Source organism: Ambystoma mexicanum, chromosome 14 (genome assembly GCF_040938575.1).
Source record: "Ambystoma mexicanum isolate Mex_15411 chromosome 14, UKY_AmexF1_1, whole genome shotgun sequence".
NCBI lineage: Eukaryota > Metazoa > Chordata > Amphibia > Caudata > Ambystomatidae > Ambystoma > Ambystoma mexicanum.
In genome coordinates this window covers 412,331,112-412,352,506 of record NC_090940.1, presented here as the reverse complement: position 1 = coordinate 412,352,506, position 21,395 = coordinate 412,331,112, and the positions used below count along the sequence as shown (strand labels likewise).

The window sequence follows — 21,395 nt, the reverse complement described above, 5'->3', positions numbered from 1 at the left end:
AAAGAAACAACAAACTTCGCGCTAGACTCTCTAAACTTCATGAGCCGCCCCGAAGATTCCTGTCTGATTCCAAATGTGAAGCCAAAAGTTCTACCAAAGGCACCACTATCCCCACAACCAAGTCCAAACCTATCATTCATACAAATATCTCGGCAAAAACGGATGTACATTCTTACAAAGGAGCTCTCCTCAATACCAGATCATTGGTCGCACATGCCCTTGATATTGCAGACCTAATTATCAAAGACAAATTAGACTTTATTGCTCTAACTGAAACGTGGCTCCACAATGCCCCAGGCCCATCTCTAATGCTAGCCATCCCAGACGGCTACACTATATCTAGGCAGGACCGGGTAGGTAACCGGGGCGGTGGCATCGCCATCATATCGAAAGTAAGTTTAGCTCTCAGACTAGCCCCGACCCAAACTCTGCAATCGTGTGAATCCCTCACCGCCAAACTCCCCATAAACAATACCCAATCCCTCACTATCCACCTGATCTACAGACCACCAGGTCCACTTGGAACCTTCGAGGAAGATCTACACAACCTAATTTCTAACAATGCGAAAACCACTTCACAACTACTGCTACTAGGGGACCTTAACTTAGGGTTCAACGACCCAGCAGACATACATGCCTCTACCATAGCCAATACGATCTCATCACTCGGACTCTCACAAAAAGTCAACCTACCCACCCACCTGAAGGGTAGAACCCTAGACTGGGTTGCTGATGCCAATTGCTCAGCGGTCATCTCCGCCACCACACCACTACCTTGGACCGACCATTCGCTGGTCTCATTTAACCTATTGACCTCTAGATCACCTACCACAACTGTGTCACTGGCACCACCCTGCCTCACAAGAAACAAGAAAAATATCTCAATAGAAAAAATTATCCCAGCTATCCTTCCAACCCTAAACGCATTGCCAGACAATCTAGATCCCAACACACTAGTTCACGAATATAATAAAATCATGTTAACTACCATGGACAAAATGGCCCCACTCAAACTTCGCACCAGTAAGCCTAAAACCCATTTAAACAAATGTTACACACCCGAACTCAAAGTCCTCCGTCTAAAAAAGCGCAAATGTGAAGCTGATTGGAAATTATGCCCCTCCAGTGAAAAGAAAGCCATCCTGGACACGATTTCTCGTCATTACAAAGCTGAAATCTGCTTAGCTAAACGGAATTCCTATAACATCCGTATTGCCAACTCCAACTCAAGTATGAAGGAGCTCTTCTCCATACTGAAGGAACTTGAGTCACCCATAGCCACACCCGACACCTGCACTAAGAACCAGACCTGGTGCACAGACATCCAACAAGCACTAGCAAATAAAATAAACACCCTACAAAATAAAATTCATCTAAAAAAAGATTCCCTAAACCTCACTAACCCTCCCACATCTCCGCCCAAAGCCTCACCAAGTACACACACTAACTCATTCACCTTCTCTAAAACTACCACTCTTGAGGTTGAGAAAATCATCCTCTCTCTTAAACCATCAAACTGTAAAGGCGATATCTGCCCTGCACACATAATAAAGGAAGCAGCCAGAGACCTGTCACCCTTTATCTCTAAACTTATAAACGCCTCCTTCTCCTCAGGCAGTATCCCTTCCAACTTAAAACAATCTTGGGTACTCCCCCTCAAAAAACAAGACGCTCGATCCCCTCATCCCCACCAACTACCGACCCATCACAACGGTACCCTTCCTACTGAAAATCTTGGACAAAGTTGCCTATGCCCAGATTCAAAAATACCTAGAACTACACAAGCTACTAGGCGCCAGACAATCAGGTTTCCGCCCACTACACGGCACGGAAACAGCCCTCATCGATCTGAAAACCCAAATTGATGATCTGAGGGACAAGGGCAAGACAGCACTCCTCCTCTTACTCGACCCTCTCCGCGGCTTTCGACCTCGTCGACCACAAGGTCCTCTGCAGACACCTTGACTCAGCTGCTCATTTCTCCCCAGAAGCTATCAAATGGATTGAATCCTTTCTGAGTGAGAGAACTATGAGAGTCATCTCCCCTTCAGCAGCAGCAGAACCCTCTCCTATCACTTGCGGAGTCCCGCAGGGCTCATGCGTCTCCCCCACACTATATAACATCTTCACCAAACCCCTGTTCGACGATCTGGACCATCTCTGGGTGTCACCTACACTAATTATGCTGATGACACTCAGATTCTCCTCCCACTTTCAGGGGATCACAGTAAGGACAGTGAGTTGGTGAATAGGGTATATCTCATCATTCAGGCATGGATGGCATCTCATGGTCTATGCTTGAATGATGACAAGACAGAGCTCATCATCTTAGGTACCCCTGCTAATATCAACAAACTAGGCCTTGAATATGCCGAATTCAACATAGATGGTAATCTCATCAGAGTATCCAGGGAAGTAAAAACCCTTGGCTTTTATCTGGATGCCACTATGTCATTCACTAAACAGGTTAACTCACTAGCATCTACCACTGCGTACACTTGCAAATTAATAAGGGCAGGCAGACCATTCCTATCCAATGACAGCTGCCTGATCCTGGCAAGAGCACTCATACTATCTAGGCTTGATTATTGTAATGCCCTCTATAGCGGTGCCAACAAAGCCATTATCCACAGGCTCCAAATCCTACAAAACAATGCCTTGAGAGCTGCCCTCGGCATTAATAAGAGAGATCATATCTCAACCACTAGACGCCAACAGAAATGGCTCTCTACAGACAACAAAATCAAACTAAAGTTGGCCTCCCTAACCCATAAAGCCCTCAACAATGCCGCCCCCAGTTATCTGATGGACAAGGTAAAGAGAAAGTCCTCCATCCGACAAACAAGAACTATCAATTCCAACCGTCTGATAATTCCCAGATTCAAACTCTCCACCATTGGTGGGAACAGTTTCCCGGTGAAAGCTGCCACGCTCTGGAACTCTCTGCCTCACAACCTAAGAGCTGACCAACCATACTTGCACTTTAGAAGACACCTCATCAGTCACCTTAACTCCAATAACCCTTGTATTTAGCTGCACTTTCTACACCTATGTATAGATAGTGATACTCTTGTTCGTGATTCTGCCTTCGCCTCTAACAGCCCTGCACACTTTTGTACACTTACCTCCTGTATAGATATTGACTTTTAATGTTTGAAGACTTGTATACCTCTTATTCCTGTAATCCTGAATATTCTTTTAGGTTTACCCGCCTCTAACAGCCCTGTACATATCTGTATATTTACCCCTGCATAGATATTGACTTTGTATGTATGAAGATTTGTATATTTTTTATTCCTGTAATTCTGATTATTTTTATTACTACTTCAAAGTGTATATTTCTGCAACATTGTAAGCTTCGAATTATCTTTTGCCTGCGCCCTGTTGCCCCTGGGTAAGGTGCGCCATACAAATAAATAAACAAACAAACAAACTCTTGGCCTCCCCATTAACCTGACTCTTCTCAAGGTCCGGTACTGTGACTGAGGATCTAGGAGGATGCTTTTATGGGTGCAGGTGTTGGGTTAGATTTTCATTCCAGTGATACATCTTTCCGACCTGTGTTAACCCCAGAATGTTTTGCTTGGACTTGGTAATTATTTTACCTTGTCCCTAGGAAAGTGGGAAAAATCTTTTCACCCATCACCTAGTATTTTCTTCTTTTTACCGGTGACCCTTTTATGTCTCTCCATAGTGTGTGATTGGGAGTTATAGTTTCCTATAACTTTGGACTGACTAATATACTATGGCAGCACACAGCATTTTAAGTACAGTGGCTTCCTTTTAATTTCACTTAACTGTACTTGGTTGAACTACTGCTCCCAAGGAGTAGAGAGGGATTTTCCTCCCAGTTTACATTTTATATAGTGAGGAGCACCCTTCCTCCCCCCACCTTAAGTGGCGTGCTGGGGCGATGCAATCTATCCCCTTCCTAACTTACTTTTAACATTTTTGTTAAAATTGCAAGTTTACTTGAATGGCTGGTTGCTGTGAAAATACCTTTATGATTTAGTCCATTACTCGCAGGCTGTTAAATCAGTCTCAGTAATGCACAGAAAGGGCCACCATTCTGCTAGAATGGTGGGCTCCTTTTTTCACCATTTCTCGTTTGCATGTTGTTTCTAAGGTCTCCCCCCCCCCTGCCATTCTAGGCGGGAACGACTAAGGTGGGAGTTTTGCCTTCGGCTGGAATCCTTTGCATTACCCGCCTAGGCTTCAGTGTGTCTGAGAAGGCAGGAAACGAGGGAGGAGTGCAAAACTCTGCAGCCATTTGTCCTTGCCTTGCATGAAAGGAACCAGTTTCCAATGGGGGGGGGGGGCGTTGGCTGACTTGATTGATCAGCCAGACCACCCCTTTCTGTAAACTGCAGGAGTTGTGCTGTAGTTCCTGATAAATACTCGGAACCTGGAAGCTGTAGACAAGTAGACCACTGGAGCTGAATCTGAAGAGGAAGATTAGGAAAACACATCTGTAGTGATTTCCAGCCACCAGAGAGCCTGCTGTGTAACCAGAGCCTGCTGTAACCCTTTGTTCCAAACGACAGGGGATTCCCAAATGCGACGACCTCTACCCAGAGGCTGTCGAGATTCACTAGTCTCAAGAGGACCTGCATTTTGAGCCATCCCACGACATGCTGTGACCTTAGTGGGCTGCAAACCGCCAAAACCGTGGGACCTAGAGCCAGTGTGCAGTGCATGGTCTTCCGAAGTCCGAAACTTGGGTGGACTCCTGCTCTATCACCACTGACACAATTCAAATCCCTGAAGTCCCCTCACCAGAGTGCAGGACCGAGAGAGAGTGAAGCGAACCCGACCGGCAAAATTCGTTCATCTGGCTCCTGTCAAAGGACACCAAATCCACAGAGCCACAAGAATCAGTGAAGAAACCTTTGGTGGAAGCCTCCTATGACAACTGCTGCTGCAAGTTTCCATCCATTGTCCAGTTCTTTCAGCTCCAGGGGCCGGGTCCTGTGCTGCTGCATCCTGCAGACATACATTTTAAATCTCTTCTTTTCTCCAAAGGGTACTGTGCTGGCTTGGTCAATACGTACGTACAGTCTTGTGTGAAACCTGTGAGGCTGAGTGGGTGATGTGTGGTTGGGAGTTTGCCCATACCACTTGCCCAGGCCTAATGCTGGAATCCATATATGGAGTCTTCTCAGAAGTCCTTGAACACTGAAGTGACTCTGAATCTAAATTACTTGTCTAAGAAGATCTCCTCAGGAAATTTGACTTTCCTGCAACTGAAACCTATCCTGACATGCCTACAGCTGGCTCCAGGATCACTAGGGTCCCTCTTCTGCCTCTGAGAATACTCATGCTATAGACTAGGGAAGGACTTTTATAAGGATTCTGTCTGAAAATTATAATAAGGGTAAAAGCACTTACTTAAATGAGTTAGTGTAACTAAATTGTTGGTGCAATCCACTACTATTTAAACAGTGGAACTGTCATTACTATCATTTTCCTGTAACAATTCTGGGCATGAGCCACTACTACTCAAGCAGTCACCTTTAAAGTGTATGTTGGTACTGTTTTATTCTTCTTAACTGAATGATGTAAAATCTTACCAATAGGGTTTTCCTACCTTGAATAACAGATTGTCATTCTCAAAAACTACCACTGGGTTTTGCTTTCCCCGATCTGATTTATACAGATCTAAACCAGGTCTTGAAGAAAATACTTGTCTGGATTGCGTGCAGCCCCTCTTAAAAGTATGTAGGTCTGCTATGCTGCTCTTCTTAACTGGTCTCCCTGGGCTGTGCTTTTCCCTGAATTGCTCAAGTGCTATTCGGAAATGGTTTCATAAAGTTCTTACTTACCTTAGAAGAACAAGTTACTTTCTTACCTGGTAACGTTCTTTCGATGGGATGGTCCGACGACGTATTCCATATCGCTGACATGTAAGCAGCACAGCTGTGGTGATTACACGTCATAGATATGGAATACGTCGGAGGACCCAATCCCCTCGAAACTGTATTGTACACTTCTTAAAAGTATACTGGGTATAAGCAGCCACTAGGTGGTGGATAGTTATGTACCAATAGGTCAATTACTTAACTTGAAATACATTAAGTCTTTCTTAAAGTGTAATTGGGTTTTACTTTTCCTGAATTATAATGTATAACTATTAGGTTTGACTTACCTGGACTTGCTGGATGCTCCTCTAAATAAGGTTATACTTTGGTTTGTATACCATAGGTATTGAGTCAGTTTTTATCATTGCGTTTATAGGATATGTTATAGTACTTACTTCCCCAAGATTTATCTTCGCCTACTTGTATTTAAATAAACCCTTTATGTTTACAATACATAGTGTTTCTTTGGACGATATGTATGCTCCAATTTGTGTACCAAGCTCCAGCCTGCTCTCCCTCCTAAGATGAGCCTGGCTGCTCTGTCCATGCTACGAACATTCTCAGGTGGTACAGCCTTACACTAAATGTGGAGCGTATGTACTGTCTCCGATGTATGGTTTTATGAAGCCCTTCGTTGGAGTTTAAAAAACCTGTCCTAACAGCAGGTCCCAGACTTGCATGTACAGTCCACCTGGTATACCCTCCTGCCAGGTACTGTGCTTATGATGATTGTTCTGGAAGCCCAGATTGCTTTTATGCTTGTGGGTCCCAAACTCTTTTCTTCTCTGTTCAGTCAACCTGGTTCACTAGCCTGCCAGGTACCAAGACTATGATGGCTCTAGAGGCCTAAATTGCCTTTACAATTACTTAAGTGTTCCTTATTGGGGCCCCAGACCCTTGCTCTTCTTGTTCCCAGCTTCTGCAGCACTGTCTTGGGGCACTTGCGCCTCCTCTCGCACCTGCGTACCCTTCTCCAGGGTCTGCAGTGGTCTTAAGGCTCTTGGGACGCCTCTGGCCTGCCGTACTGCTTAGTCACCAGTCAGTGTTTCCCTGCGGTGTGATGCGACTCTCCAAGGGAAACAACGCTCAGCTGGCATGTTCTTCTCTCCACACGCCTGCTGACTACAGGGGATGCCAGGAGCTTCTTCCTCAGTCTTCCCGGAGCAACTTCCCCACACTGGAGCCTCCTTACGGTGGCGTGCTCATGTCTGTGCTTCCCAGTCGGGCTTCACTCTGCTTCCTTTGTTCTGGATCTTTCAGTACCTACAGGGAGGGCTCGACGAGGGCTTCCTCAGTTTTATTTTTAAACACATAAGTCTATATTCGGATTGGATAAAAACCTTGGATAAAGCAGCTGAATATAAATCAACAGCCCATCTACAATCAACTAGCAGAAAATTGAACTACACAAGACCATACCTGAAGAAATTCCCTACCAAGAAAGTACGACACTTATGAGAACTTGTCTCAATATTCTGCCTACAAATGAGATAAGGGCCATTAGAGAAATTTCAAACAGCAATACATGCTGTTTCTGTGGGATGGTAGAACAGAAGGAAATGCTCAGACATTACTATTAGACTGTAAGGGTCTTGCGAAAGAAAGAATGATTCATATGGCCCACCTTTTTAAAGACCTTCATCTCTATGTAGAAGAAGAATGGTGGAATCGCCTGATTGAGGGTGAGAGGACAAGAGAGGCTATTGCAGTAACACAATTTCTTCAACATATTGACCTCTCAAAAACATCTGCAGATACGGGAGAATAGGACTGCAGTGAGACGAATTATTCATGCCATAGGTATATCAACTGATGGTGGAAAGATCGACATATTGACGCCTGATGCCATGGATCTTCGTTGACTATCTTTTCCCCTTTTCTGAACATCTGTCCATCATATGGCCTTCAGTTTCTAATCTTTAATCTTCTTTATCCCATTATTTCCTATACTGGAGGCATAAGAAAAACAAGCTCAACTTTGGTAAAGGTCAACATTCAGACGTCGACTATTAGAGGCCTTTCAATTAGAAATATATAAAGTTAGAACTCTCCTGATAGATGGACTGAGAAAAGAAAGTCGACCTTCAGACAAGAAACAATTGGAATCATTAGATATATTATTGAAATTGCATGAGAAGCAGAAAGCAGCATTTGAATTCGGCCAAAAAGTTAATTTATTAGTGTGACCGGGAGCCCCTGTTCTGGTTGGGGAATGCACCAAGGGGACGAAGAAGGGACTAACCGGGAAAAGAAGCAGGCACAAGAGGCGCGTTAATGGACCACCAACAGGGACCGGAGCACACTCCCAACTCCATGCTCCGTCCTGATACCTTGATACGAGGTTAGCTCTGTTTCTTCTCTCTTCTACGAGTAGTGGAGCCAGCCAGAGTAGCCCTCTGCAGAACAACCAAGAAGGCTGGACTTACCTCGGAGAGTGACACCCTGTCCCTAACCCGAGGAGCAACCTCTGTTCCCAGAGCAGTTTTCCTCAAACAGCGAGCTTGCTTGGACAGATTGACAAACAAGGCAAGGCTCACACTATATACTGTCTCCCAACCTGAACGGCAGCGGGAATGAGTTATGGTGGCCATGGCAAACAGACTGATCTCCAGTGGACGGGCAAAGAACGCTGTACCCTTCAGCAAGGGCTAAAGTGATTGGTTAACAGTACGAGCCGCCAGTATAAAACACGGCAGACCGGTTACGTTGTGTGACGCAGACTGTTTCATGAGGAAGTACAATATCGCTGGGCATATTAAGCAGAGAACTGACACCGCCCAGAAAAGGAGGAACCATCCTTACTTGGACCCGAGGAGGATCCCCCTGAGAAAGGGACTAATTGAGTTTTGACTTTTCCTTTGACTGGGCATCTCAGTCCTGTGACCTGAATACAGGACTTCTTTTGTTTTACGGTAACCTGTCTCGCACCACTCATTACAATTAGCTTTCCTAATAAATGGCAATCTGTGAGGTTATTTCGATTTCTAGCAGGCAGACGTCTAAGTAGATACAAAGACATACAATCATATAAAACAATTATATCCTTTGGTTTACATTTTTATTCATAGCATCAGCTGTGCTGAAAAATAAATGTGTAGTTTCTGAAGTGATGACAGAGGGCCCTCATAGGTAAATTCCCTTCCAAATATAGGACCTAAAAGGTCAGAGTATGCAGATTTCCCCCTCTATGCCCCCCCCCCCCCCAACACTACCTGCCCTTTGGGGATTGCATGTTATATCATGTTAGTTGCTTGTTAAGCACGGCACGTTATAGCCGCATGACTACTTCAAATCAGAGGCCAGAAGGTCTGGAGGTGAGTGGGGGGAAAGTGACAGAGGCATAGATGAATTAGGAGAAGAAAGAAGGCAAGCATGTTATATGGGGTGTTTGTATAAGACTTAAACATAGTAGGCTTCAAAAGCAATAAGGAGGAAGAGGATAAAGGGAGAAGTCAAATGAGAAGGCTCATGAAGGTGAGGTCTGTTGGATATCTATCATTGTTTGAAAAAGACAAATCATGGACTGATGTTTCTGAATCATTGGCTCCTTTAGATATATCGGACATACAGTCTGCCTGCACCATAAGTGCGCATAGCCCAAAATGTTCTTTGAGCAAGTATTTGTACAGTGGTTTTTAAGCGCCAATGATAGAAATTTCAGAAAAATTACAGACTTCTGTTTCCATTACAAGACCAAAAGTGCATGGTAATGGCATAATCGCTTCAGTAAATGGAGCATGTGTGGCTCCATCCCACAGCTCGGCCCCATCAGACCAGCTAAAGTATCCCCATCTTCTGAATTAATAACTGTGCACACTGTAAAAAATAAATTAAAAAAGCGAAATTGTAATACCTTGATTCTGCCATCATGGCAGAGGCTTGATACAGCAACTGGGTCTGATGGTCGGTATTGAATGCTCTAGCATACGCCACATTGTCCAAAACATCACTGCCAGATAATCCATACCTAAGAAAAAGACAAAAGGCTTGTAAGGCATTCTGCAGGTTCAATAGTTTGGTTGATTTTGAAAACTATCAAGATAGTATTTTGTAACCATGTGAAAGCTTTTATTTTAGCTTTGTGGCATAACCGATTTAATGGAAATCCTGTCCTTACAATAACGCAGAACAAACCCATTTCATTGGAGATTTCAGAACAGAACTACAACAGAACTACAGGAAACGGCAAGTCAGACAACCCTATGGGTTAAACCTTTTACAGATCAAGCCTCAGCAGTTACTTAAAGTTAAGTAAAAAGCAACCAACGGATAGCGAAAATATATACGTTTGTCTGTCTGGAGATGAAGTTCAAACAAATCTAGACTTTCAGAAAATTATAATGAGCTTGCTCTAAATAGGGCATTTAAGATCGCAGAAAAGCAAAGACATGTACCCTGGGTATTGAATTTGCAAACTGGAATAAAGACATGCTGCTGAAGGAGTACGCCACTATTAGCATCTCAGTCAGGGGGTCACCTTAACGCTTGGCAGACATAAAGGTACACATAAAATTGTGGGTGCCAAAGCAGAAATGGGAAGGCATCCAGTTTCTAAGGACCTGCCCCCAAGAGTTCTGGACTGCAGACACCTGTAAAACAAAGGTAAAGTAGGCCTTTCTGGTCAGAAAGTACAGAGTAAAGGAAAGTTACTTGTAACGTAGTTAGCCATCACATAGACCTACATTAAATTCATACGCCATGAATACGTCTGTGTTGGGTCTTGGAACACTTTCCCAAAAAGACCATCAGTCTCATTATGGGTTTGCCGGTATCTCAGACTCAAAAGTTGATGGCTGGAAGGTCTTGAATAAATCATAACCACAGGCACAGCTCTGGGCAATCCTCCAGACCCTAGTTTTCACCCTGCCAAACCATTACAGAAGGGGAAGACCATATGCAAATCAGGCCAGGTCCCCATCCGTGCAGAGGAGACCTGGCCTAGCAGTTTGGGCTGGGCTACTTCCATTGGTGGCAGAACCAGACTGATTTGCATATGGCTGGACCAGTTTTGCAATGGCACAGAATGGCTAAAAAACTGTTGAAGGCTGCCCAGAGAAGTGCCAGTGGTTCAGATTAATTCAAAACCGTGCACCCATCACTTTTTTTGGTTATAGTTTGCCGGTTTCTCGCTGGTAAATCCAGCGCAATACTGGCAAAGGGTAATATCGTTATCGGCACTTGGAATGCTGGAATTACTGGCATATTCCAAGTGCCAGCCACAGCAGTAATTCCCCATTTCATGGAATTGCATAGGTATGTAATGTAAAACAATTTAGAGCACAAACCACGGCCAAAAGGCATCTGGGCGCTAGCCACCAACTAAGAAAAAACAGCATGACCCAACCCTATCTCAGAACAAAAAAATCTGAAGTGCTCTGCGAAAACACAAATTATCTGAGATCTCTCTCAGAAAGGCTGGAAGAGAATTCCACAATGTCAGAGTGAACACCGAGATGGAGCGCCCTTCAGCTCGAGCTTCACAGAAATAAGGCACTTCCAATACATTGGCAGAAGTTGACTGCAAAGAGCGTATGGGGCGATAGTGAGTCAATCAGTTTAGATTGAAAGAAGGAAGGCCATTGTAGAAAAAAAGCACATTGTGTAATGCAGAGTGCCTTGAATTTTATCCGGCAGAAGCCAATGGAATTTGGCCAGCAGCAGTGAGGCGGAAGCCTGTCTCAGGGTATTCAGCGGCAGGCGTGCTGTAAGGTTTTGCAAGATTTGGAGACCATGGACCTAAATGGATGCTATTGCAGTAGTCCAGCGTACCCATAATAGATGCCGTAACTACATTAGTGCGGAGCACAAACAGCAACACTTTTCTAAGAAGTCTTAATTTACAAAAACCGAAGCTGCAGACTGCTGCAATCTGCCCTTCTCTAGAGCCGGAGGGGAGTAGTTTAACCCCTAAACCCTTGACAGGGAGGCTAGCGGAAGTGGCAGCGACCCACGGATTCGGGACAGGATGCCAAAAGGAATGAGCATTGGGAAGGCCAGCAAACATCATCTGTTTTGTTTAGGCTGGCTTGGCATTCCACATTAAAGTCACTTATTCCAGCTTTCCAAACGCTCTTTCACAGGCCAACAAAAGTTCACACAAGTCTCCCTCAGCCGGGCTTGGGCCTCTCAACCAAAAGTACCCGATTCAACTTGGATCTCCCTCAGCCGGGCTCATACCTCACAATCAGAGCATTTGCAGGGGTTCCCTTCCCCAAGCTTTATTCACATTCGTTAGGGGTTCACTTCTCCCAACTTACTGTACGCTTCCTGTCTCCCTCAGTCGGACTCAGACATTTCACTGATGTCCAAGACCTTGGAATGTTTGAGGCTTTTACTATAGGCCTCTGCAGGACCACTTAACTTTCACTTCAGCTCTCCCTTTGGTTATTTGCCCCAGTGTCTCTTGGTCCTGGTAGTTCCATACCATAATCACAAAAGTTCAAAGCCATCTTTCTCTTAAAGCATTCACCTTTTACTTCCCGTTCTGCCGGGGTTAATCTTGACCATTGCGCATTTCAGAGTTGGTTGCTGCTTTATAACAAGATATCAAACATTTCACCAAGACTTTCGAGTGGGCCATTTCCTTTTGCTGGACCACTGTGCTGCTCTGTATCACTGGCTTCATAGTTTTAGTAACTTAAAGTTCACTACTAATTTGCTTTCTTTCGTGTCTCATCAGCACACACGCAACCTTTAATTGTGCGATACACTGTTGCGACTTAAATCTTTCCTTGACACAAACCGGCCTTTCACGTCTTGCACTAAATCACTGGCTGTGTGCATTATTCTCTTGTCTATGCAGCTTTGATTCACGGGTCAAGGTTAATACCACAGACTTGGCCTCGCCTCCCCAACTCTGTCGTTCACCCGGGAGGGTCGCTGGTGTCCTTGAAACAATGCAGGTTTCTTGGCGTCTGCGATTTGGCTTTCTCTGTGCTTCCTTTATGGTTTCCTGAAAGCAACAACCTCCTGCAGGGATATTTAGGGTTTTCCTACCCTTTGCTCTAATCCCTCGATCAGTCGTCCTGCTACAGGTGGTTTGCCTTTGCCCCAGAAGTTCTGCTCCTTCTTGTGTTCCAACTTGCTCAGAGTGTCTCTCTATGTTCTGCCTTTTATCCGTGTGGGGAGAGGTAATGGATATCAGATGTAGGTGATTAAAGTTAAGTGCCTGACATTACCTGACCCGATTAGCGGGACATTCTCCAATGAGATATGCAACTGTTAGCCTCTTTACTCTCAGTCGTTCTCTTACTCGGCCTAGGAATTGTTTAGAATGGGGGGTGGGTTTGGGGGGAGTTGGAGGATGGGTCATGGGTACGGGAAGGGGGGGAATACCACGTCTCACCACAGTTTGCCTCACTGCAACTCCATGAAGACCCCTCACCCAGGTGATCCTCCCGCACTGGTCCACCCCAGGGTCTGGATCCAAAGGCAAAGGTCGTGCCCTGGCCACGAGAGAGATTTCCAGGGACTAGTAAGTGAGACACCCTTTGGTTTCTCAGAGTCAACGACCAATCTCGGCCAGGCTTGATTTTATTTTGGAGGTGTGGGGGGCGGTGGGGTCAGATACCGGGGCATTACATTTAAAATCTGACTGCGTCTCGCCGGTGTTTGTATAGAAACCTAAGCCAGACGCCGCAAACAAGTTCGCTGGGGGGCACAGATATAAATTAAAAAATGAAGGCCATGAGTATGAACCCCGCAGCACACCGCACAGATTTGGCATGGGGGTGCACAGAAACCTGAGAGGGGCACAGTCTGCATGCAGTCCGCCTAAAAACAAAGAAAACCAGGCCACGACAGGACCTGCCAGGCGCTGAAGAAGAATTTTGTGGTAGAGAGTATCGAATGCCACAGAGAGGTCAAGGAGAATCAAAACTCTGACCTCTCTGCAAGGCCAAGTCATTCAGGATCGATAACATCACCGATTCTGTCCCCGTAAGTGGCTGAAAACCAGACTGAAAAGGGTGCAACCACCCATTTCCCTCTAGAAACCTTGAGAGCTAAGAGGTAACAATAGCTTCCATCAGCATCATGATTGCTAGCAGTAGGAAATAGAGCGGTAGTTGGCAGATGACAAAGGATCCACTGACGCTTCTTCAGCAATGGTGTAACAATGCTTCAGAGGAGCTGGAATTACCAGCACCCAAAGGAAAGGTGAAGCGCAGCAGTAAAACGTGTATAGGACTCCATGGGGGAGATGCGGGGGGGATTGCCAGTATTGCCGGCACCAGTAATACCGGCATTTATTAGTCGTGGGGTGCCAGAATTACCGGCAGCTCAGAGCTGCTAAATCCGGCCACTCTACCACCCGACTTGTAGTTTGTCGGTTTGGGAAAAGTGGTGGTAACAGAATTAGGACAAAGGCACAGTAGCTCCAGACCTTTGGGGGAGGACTAAGAAGACTGACCTGGGCAGAGCAAGGATGGTTGGGAAACTAATCCCTCTGGAACATTGGTGTCAGATTTATAAGCAGGAAGCAGCTCTGAAATAAAAGCAGCGAGGAAGGCTTGGTATTGTGGAGACATGAAAAGAGCTGAAATGCAAGGCATTGCTTTCCCATCTTTAATATATGTCCCCATACAATTTCTCATGGGGGTATTTGGAAAGAGTACAGCAGGAGTGAATCATACTACTATCTTGGAAAGAGAACCTATTAGAAAATGAAAAGGATTATTCTAGGTTAAGATAATGTTCGTTGCCTAGTACGACAAATGTAAGCTTATACAATAACACTGCAAATAGGCGCTTTACGATTTTAATAGCGGTTATTGCAGCAACAACAAAAATCCAAACCTCTAGTACCTCAATATATCTGCATTTAGGCCACTGGTAGTGCAGCTGCCAGCAATGCCTGGAGGAATTCCAAGATGGTGACACAACTAAATGCATTTTTAGACATGGAAGGAACAGCCAAGTGGAAGCTTCCCAATTAACCAATGTAAAGCAATCCAGTACAGAGATTCATACATTCATCAGTGCACACAAGAAACCAATCTGTAACCTGGAAACTAAATCCCATGAGGTCCAGTAAATTCAAAGCACCATACCAGTCTACATTCTCTTCAAGGACTACAAAGGAGGGGCGAAGAAAGCTTGACGAATCCAGGGCATTCTTCACTTCCTCCCTAGGCGGAGCAATCCCCTTTGAGTCTAGGGAGGTGAGCCTGCCAAGCAAAACCCTCCCTAGCAGTTTGGGAAAGTGGGACCTCACTGGGAGTGACTCAAGTCCAGGGGACGAGATCTCGCATTCCCGTAGGGAACGCCCTATGCATTAGAGTATATGCCCACACGGGAATCAGAAATACTGACAAAACAGCTATGTTTGGCTCAAGGTAATGAACTTTACACCCGTTTGACAACCTGTGATGAACGACACACGCCCTCATTACAGGAGTGGAAAAAAAGGGCCAATTATCTTTTATTGAGGGGAAGAGAAACCACACACAAAGGCGAGGCACTGACTCGATTACGTTGGCAAGGGGCGGAGCCATGCTGCACAGGTGACAGATGCGGCGCAGAGGGAGGCGAACAGAGGAGAGAGAAGCAAATGTCGAAGGGAGAGGCCACTGTCGTGATACACAGACATACTCAGGCACCCATAGACTTGTTGATGTAAGGTTTTGGAAGTTTGTTGGCTTCTCGTGGAATCGCTTTTCGCAGAGGGTCCTCAACCCGCTTGTGGCCTTGCAGGGCGCATTGCTTCTGGGATACGAATGCGAACATGAGACAATGAAGGGCCTATGAATCTCTGCTACTGTGGCCTTTCTCACCAGTGCCCAAGCTACAACCTATTCCCGAATGAATACACTTATTCCCATGTGTGTGGCTCAGGCATGCGGCCGGGCTGCAGCACAAAGCTAGCCCTAGATTTCAATATGGCTGCTATTATCCAAGATGGCATCTAATGCACAATGTACCATGAAGCCGAAGCATGCACTACCCTGCCAGCACTATGGCTCACAACAACACTCCCTGCCCCTAACCTCCCGATCCCCTAATGCACACTTCCAGGCCTCTGCCTCATCCGAAAGCGTTTGGGGGTCTTTCCTTCCCAACATTCCCTTTCAATAATACTACAACAACAAATTCCCAAGTGTGCTTCTCGTCCCCCTTTATCATTCTTTCCCTTTCCAATCTTTCAGCTTCCAAATAGGGAGGTGACCTTTCCTTTAGTACCCGTGCCCTGCATACCGGCTGCAACCTTTCCCCTGCTTGTGCATATTGCTCGGGAGTGCATGATATATGTATATCATCCCCTGCTAAATCTACCCAGTGTTTGGTGTAATTCTCAGAGTCGGAAGGGGTTGGGGGGTACTGTGGTGGTGCCTGGGGGTGACTATTTTGCTCTATCGCAACCATTCATGGCTTGTCTGGGTCATCAGTTTGAACTGTGCTTTTTTTGTACCGCACAGTGCCTCGTGTGCCACAATTGATACAATCATCATTGCACTACTATGCACTGCTTTGGCACAACATCGAAGCCCCAGCTGGCATGAAAAAATGATGTCCAACCAATCACTCTCGTGTATACACCGTTCTGTTTGTATGTGCATGCCAAGGACGTGTAGGGCCCCTATTATGTTGGTGAAGGAATCATTTTCTGCATCATTAGGAGGTACGCATGTACAACATGAATCGCCAATCTTTTTGCAGGCCCCCTCCCTCCATGGCCGTGAGGAGGTTCAGCACATAGCGGTTCTGCAACATCAGTCGGATTGCACGCATCTCCATCTTGATCGCGTTGAGGCTCTATTCAGTGTCACTGGCCAGTTGGATCACTTCCCAATGCACAATTCGGAGCCATTTGGCATTTGCGGCGGTCTGTCCTCCCGGTAGGAGCAACCGTGTGAAATATGTTTCTTCTTTGCTGTAGTCAGTATTGATCTGGTATTTCTTTGAGTATTTGCAAGGAATCTTGCGATAGATAATTCAACCTCTGCAATTGTTCTTTCTCCTTATCTGGCAAGATACGGAATATGGGCTTCTGCAGTGGCACTGTGGTGGGGATGTCGGCCACTGGTGTAGATGTTGGAACCAACAAGCCACCTGGCCCCATTATCAAAGGGCTGCACACCCAATAGTTATCCATCACAGCTGCTGTCCCTTTGAGATCTGTGATGTATAATGTCTTGTTACACCTACTATTGGTCCCCACAAAGACTCTTCCTTCTTAGCAAAAACACAGTTCATATTCTTCCTGCTTTTGCACTTTCACTGTTTTATCCATTGCCTCGACCCACGTCACTTTTGCTATTTGCTCATTCCAGTACTAGCTGCACATGGCATTCTCTGTTCCAATTACTACTTCTCTGAATCATACGAGTCCTCCGGTCATTCAGCTCATTGCAGTTTTGTTGCCATCTGCTTGCCACAAAACTCAAGCCTTCCAATTTTAGGTACAGTCTTTGTAGGCACAGCACACTTTTGGGGTTTTGAGCACATTGCAGTTTGTCAGTATCCATTACTTCGAATCGCACGTGTCTAAAGTGCTTCGTAATCTGCACAAGGTCAAATGGAGTAAACATCGAGTCTCCACAATCGGAGTTTCCTGTGGCAGGAATACCTTGAGGGCTCCCAATGCGTGTCGAATAAAGGAACAAACATGTCAGCTTCCATTAACCTTTTCCCCCGCTGAGCTCATGTCTGCATAGCAACTACTAAACTCTGGATGGTGCAAATACTCTATTGTGTCTAACCCAAGTTCTCTATGCTGATCTTATGTGGCCCTTCTAATATGTCTCTAAAAACATTTCAGACCAACAAAATGAGAGACAGTAGGAGAGAAACTATCATTTGCAAGTATGCCAGAAACCACAGGAAATAAATGTGTACGCTTCCCCATGCATTGCTTGGTGACAAGTGTATTAGCAGATGCAAAAGGCTGTGTACCATGTACCTCGACCACGGTATTATTCATTTCAGTTATATTTGCTACATGGTCATGTGCTAAGAAACCCAAACAGCCCTTAACAAAAGATCCATTAGTAATGTTTGCATTTCTTCTCCCCCCCTTTTATATATCCACCCCATATAAAACTACATCCCACATATATTCCTTAACCAAACATGGAAACAGCACATACACCAGCTACCCAGTGTATAACATGTATACATGGAGGAGAACACAGTTATGAGGTAATATTCTTGAAAACTTGGGGGAGAGAGAGATCTTTTATAGAAAATAGTGCATAGCAGAGAGGTGTGCGTCAGAGGTGGGTTGCTTGTAGGAGCTTCAAAAATAAAATAAAAAATATCCTGAGAAGCAAGCAGCAGTCAATATGTATTTACACATGTTTTTTCAGTACTACTACTCGGAGAAGCGGGTCAGACTGCAGCACTCAGCTTGCACGGTTAGCATTTGACTGAACTTGGGTGGGTGGTGTGGCCCCAGGTGTTTTGCGAACAGACAGACGCACCCAATACCGTAACTCACGAACTTTCACTACAAGGAGAGTAGCATAGAAGACCTCAAAAGGGGCCGTTCTATATCTAGGCGCGCTCCACCAGCGGACAAAGTTCTTAACCAAGACATAGTCACCAAGGAGGTACTTGAGAGGAGGCGATGTAGGTGGAGAATCAGATGCAGAGCTGTCGTCTTTTCAGTCCTTGGTGGTGTGATCTGTTGAGGGATACATTTTAAGACTTTTGGTGAAGGCACACAACTAGCTCTGAAACTCGTCCCCTAGAATAGACGCAGCCCTGTGAGCATCAGATGCTCTCCTGATTGGAGATAGGGACATGTGCATACGCCGCCCGTTACCACCTTGTGGGGCGATAAGTGGTGACCCTTACAAGGTTGCGTGCGCATGCTAAACCGAGCGAGGGGCAAGCAGTGCACCCAGTTCTTTAACGTGGTACAAAGCTTGGACAATTTGCTTTTTAGAAGACCATTTGCCACGCTCCAATCATCAGATGCTCAATGCCCAACAATGCTGTGATCGCTTTGAAGAGCTAATTGAAAAAGTATGTGCCATTAGGAGACATTAATACTTCGCACACGCGTCACCCAGGGAAAACCTCTCTGACCAAGAACTTGGCTGCACATTTTGCATCCGGGTGTGCACAAGGACCAGCCTCCACCCACTGTGAGAAAAGACACACAACTACTAATGCATACAGCACACTTGGGGCTCTAGTCATTTCCAAAGGCCCTAAAAACTCTCGCTGGACTTCTTATGAACTGTGCAGATGTGTCATCGACAGGGCTGGTGGCAGCTCTCTTTTCGCATTATTTTTAACCCTTTCCTGCCATGTTAACCGCGTTTGGCACAAATAGGTGGCCTGGCTCTAAAATGGCTATGAGGTTCTTTGTCCTGTCCTTTGGCCATCTTGCCCCTTCACCTTCCCCAGGTCGAGTCGACCCAGGTCAGTCCTGATTTGGTCATGCACTTTCCCGCAAATCCCAATTTGAGGGGGGTGGGGGGTGGTGTCTGTCTGTCTGTCTGCCTGCCTGCCTGCCTGCCTGCCTGCCTGCCTGCCTGCCCCCAATACACATCGTGGGTGCCAGAGAGTCTGGAATGCCCTGAATGCCTGGGACCACCGTGGTCCGTGATTGGTCCACGTATAGTGTGTGTGTGTGTGTGTGTTTGGAAGCAGATCTCCCATTGGGTCCTCTCCGTTTTGGCGCGAAGGGAACTTTGGTTAAGAGGAGGTTGAAAACACAACTACCATGTCAATCTCCTGAGTTCACACCGTACAAAGGATAGGCGCCAAGTATCCTGCAACAAGAAGCCGAATCGAGGTTTGGCACCCTGAGCCCACTGTCGTCCCGTGGGACCCCTCTGCATCTGGTCATCCTAGAAGGTCTGCGAAGACACTTCGACCCATTGGAATAGTGGGACCAACTATTCTCTGCACATTCATCAAACCCTGCAAGTAAGCATTCTCGGAAGCGTCCCTGGGCCAACCAGTGGTCTGACCAGCTTACGCAGGACCTTTGCTCTGTCACTGCCGCTGTTTCGAGGAGGCCCTCGAAACTTGGTATACTGCTAGCTCTGTGTCCACGACACCCTCACACTGCATTTCGTACACTTGGGATTGCCAGGTCTGAAGTGAGACGAGTGCGACAGGACCGGAGTAAACACGGTAACCGTGTTGCCCTGCCGCGGCAACGACCTGTGCAAGTTCGCTGCATTTGTGACCCTCTTGCCCCTGAAGCCTGCTGCAGTGAAACTGGCAGATTCCTCCACCTGGAGCGGGGAAATCACCACTGTCCTGTTTGGGAATCATCACTGTATCTTGGGAACTACAAGGTGCTGAGACGTCCTTTTTGCCTAATTCAAAGCGAAGTGGACTGTACTGGCGAAGTTTGGTTCAGTCTGCGTCGGGGACCGTTGAGTAGTCCTTACCCCAACCAGCGGCTCCTAGCGCAGGAGCCCATTTTTACGCACAAGTGGCCCCTGAGGGCCCCTTTCCTTTCCACAGCTATTGCAAAATCGCGACTCCATCCCGCACTCTAAAACTGCCTCTGCCCTTAAGTGGAGGTCCTTATTGAATAGTGGGAACTTGTTCTGCATCGTCTCATCCACCTTCCTGAGCTGCTAGAGACCCTTGAAGAGACCCCTATCCTGCCCATTGGCACAAGCACATGCATGTACTATTGAGCACAAGGCTCCTCTCTTTGTAGGGCTTGGACTGCCTCTTAGTTAGGTGTATTATTGACGTCGAACTGGGTCTAAAGATTACCTGCACTGCCCGTTTTCTTCCCCTATAGGTTGTCAACATATTTCGTGCATTTAACCCTTTAGACCCCATTGGTCTTGCATATATATTGTATTGAGTGTGATGTATTGGTTTACTTAGTGTTACTGTGATTCTGTGATTTTTAATAGAACACCTGTCTGGAGTAATTTGTAAGTGTCCTTGCGTTGTATGCTCATTGAGGTCTTTCAGTCATCCTCACCCCTCCTGAGACTTAGTCTTGACCGCCTGCCATAGCTACCCCGATTGTTCTGACTTGTCCAGAGGTTACCCTGTTCCAAGAAATTAGGGTGGCCTTCTGAACCTCTGCTCCTCCAGAACAGAGTTCAGAAATCCTTAACAGCGGCCCAGCCCCCATCCCACTCAACGTCGAAGGCCTCACACTCTGCAGACCCAGAGCCGACGGGTCAAACACCGGCTCCTGTTCCTCCTCCATTCCCGAAGAAACAGAAAACATAGCTGCATCTTGCTGTAAAATGTTTTCAGGAAGGATAGACTCAAAAGGCGGCGGACTGCCACGCCCCACTCGTCAATAAACCCTCTGATTCCATCAGCGACAACAAAAACAACAGCAGTGGACCACTGGCCGTCAGACTCGTGGACTGCGTCGACGACACCGCCGCCGACGGAACCGTAGATTGCATCACTACCGTCGACCATGTTCCCTGGCCTCGATTTCGCCAGAGACCTGGATTTTTTGGAAGAACCTGCACGGTGCTTCGAAGACTCCCGGCGGAAGAAAGACTTGTGGTGGTCCCTGGACGACGAGTGCTTCAAAGACGACTCCTTCGGCTTTGCCAGGTCTTTCTCCGACACCGAAGACTTCTCGGGCCT

The 21,395-nt window shown here is 46.2% G+C and overlaps 1 protein-coding gene across 4 annotated transcripts in view; it reads right to left on the bottom strand.

Annotated features, from left to right (window-relative positions):
* The window catches only part of RAD51 (RAD51 recombinase), a 709,369-nt gene that overhangs the window by 171,872 nt on the left and 516,102 nt on the right, over positions 1 to 21,395 (bottom strand). For all 4 annotated transcript variants that reach the window (XM_069637566.1, XM_069637568.1, XM_069637567.1 and 1 more), the window contains one exon: positions 9,712 to 9,825. In XM_069637566.1, the coding sequence (XP_069493667.1) occupies positions 9,712 to 9,825 (114 nt within the window). The remainder of the gene's footprint in view (positions 1 to 9,711; positions 9,826 to 21,395) is intronic.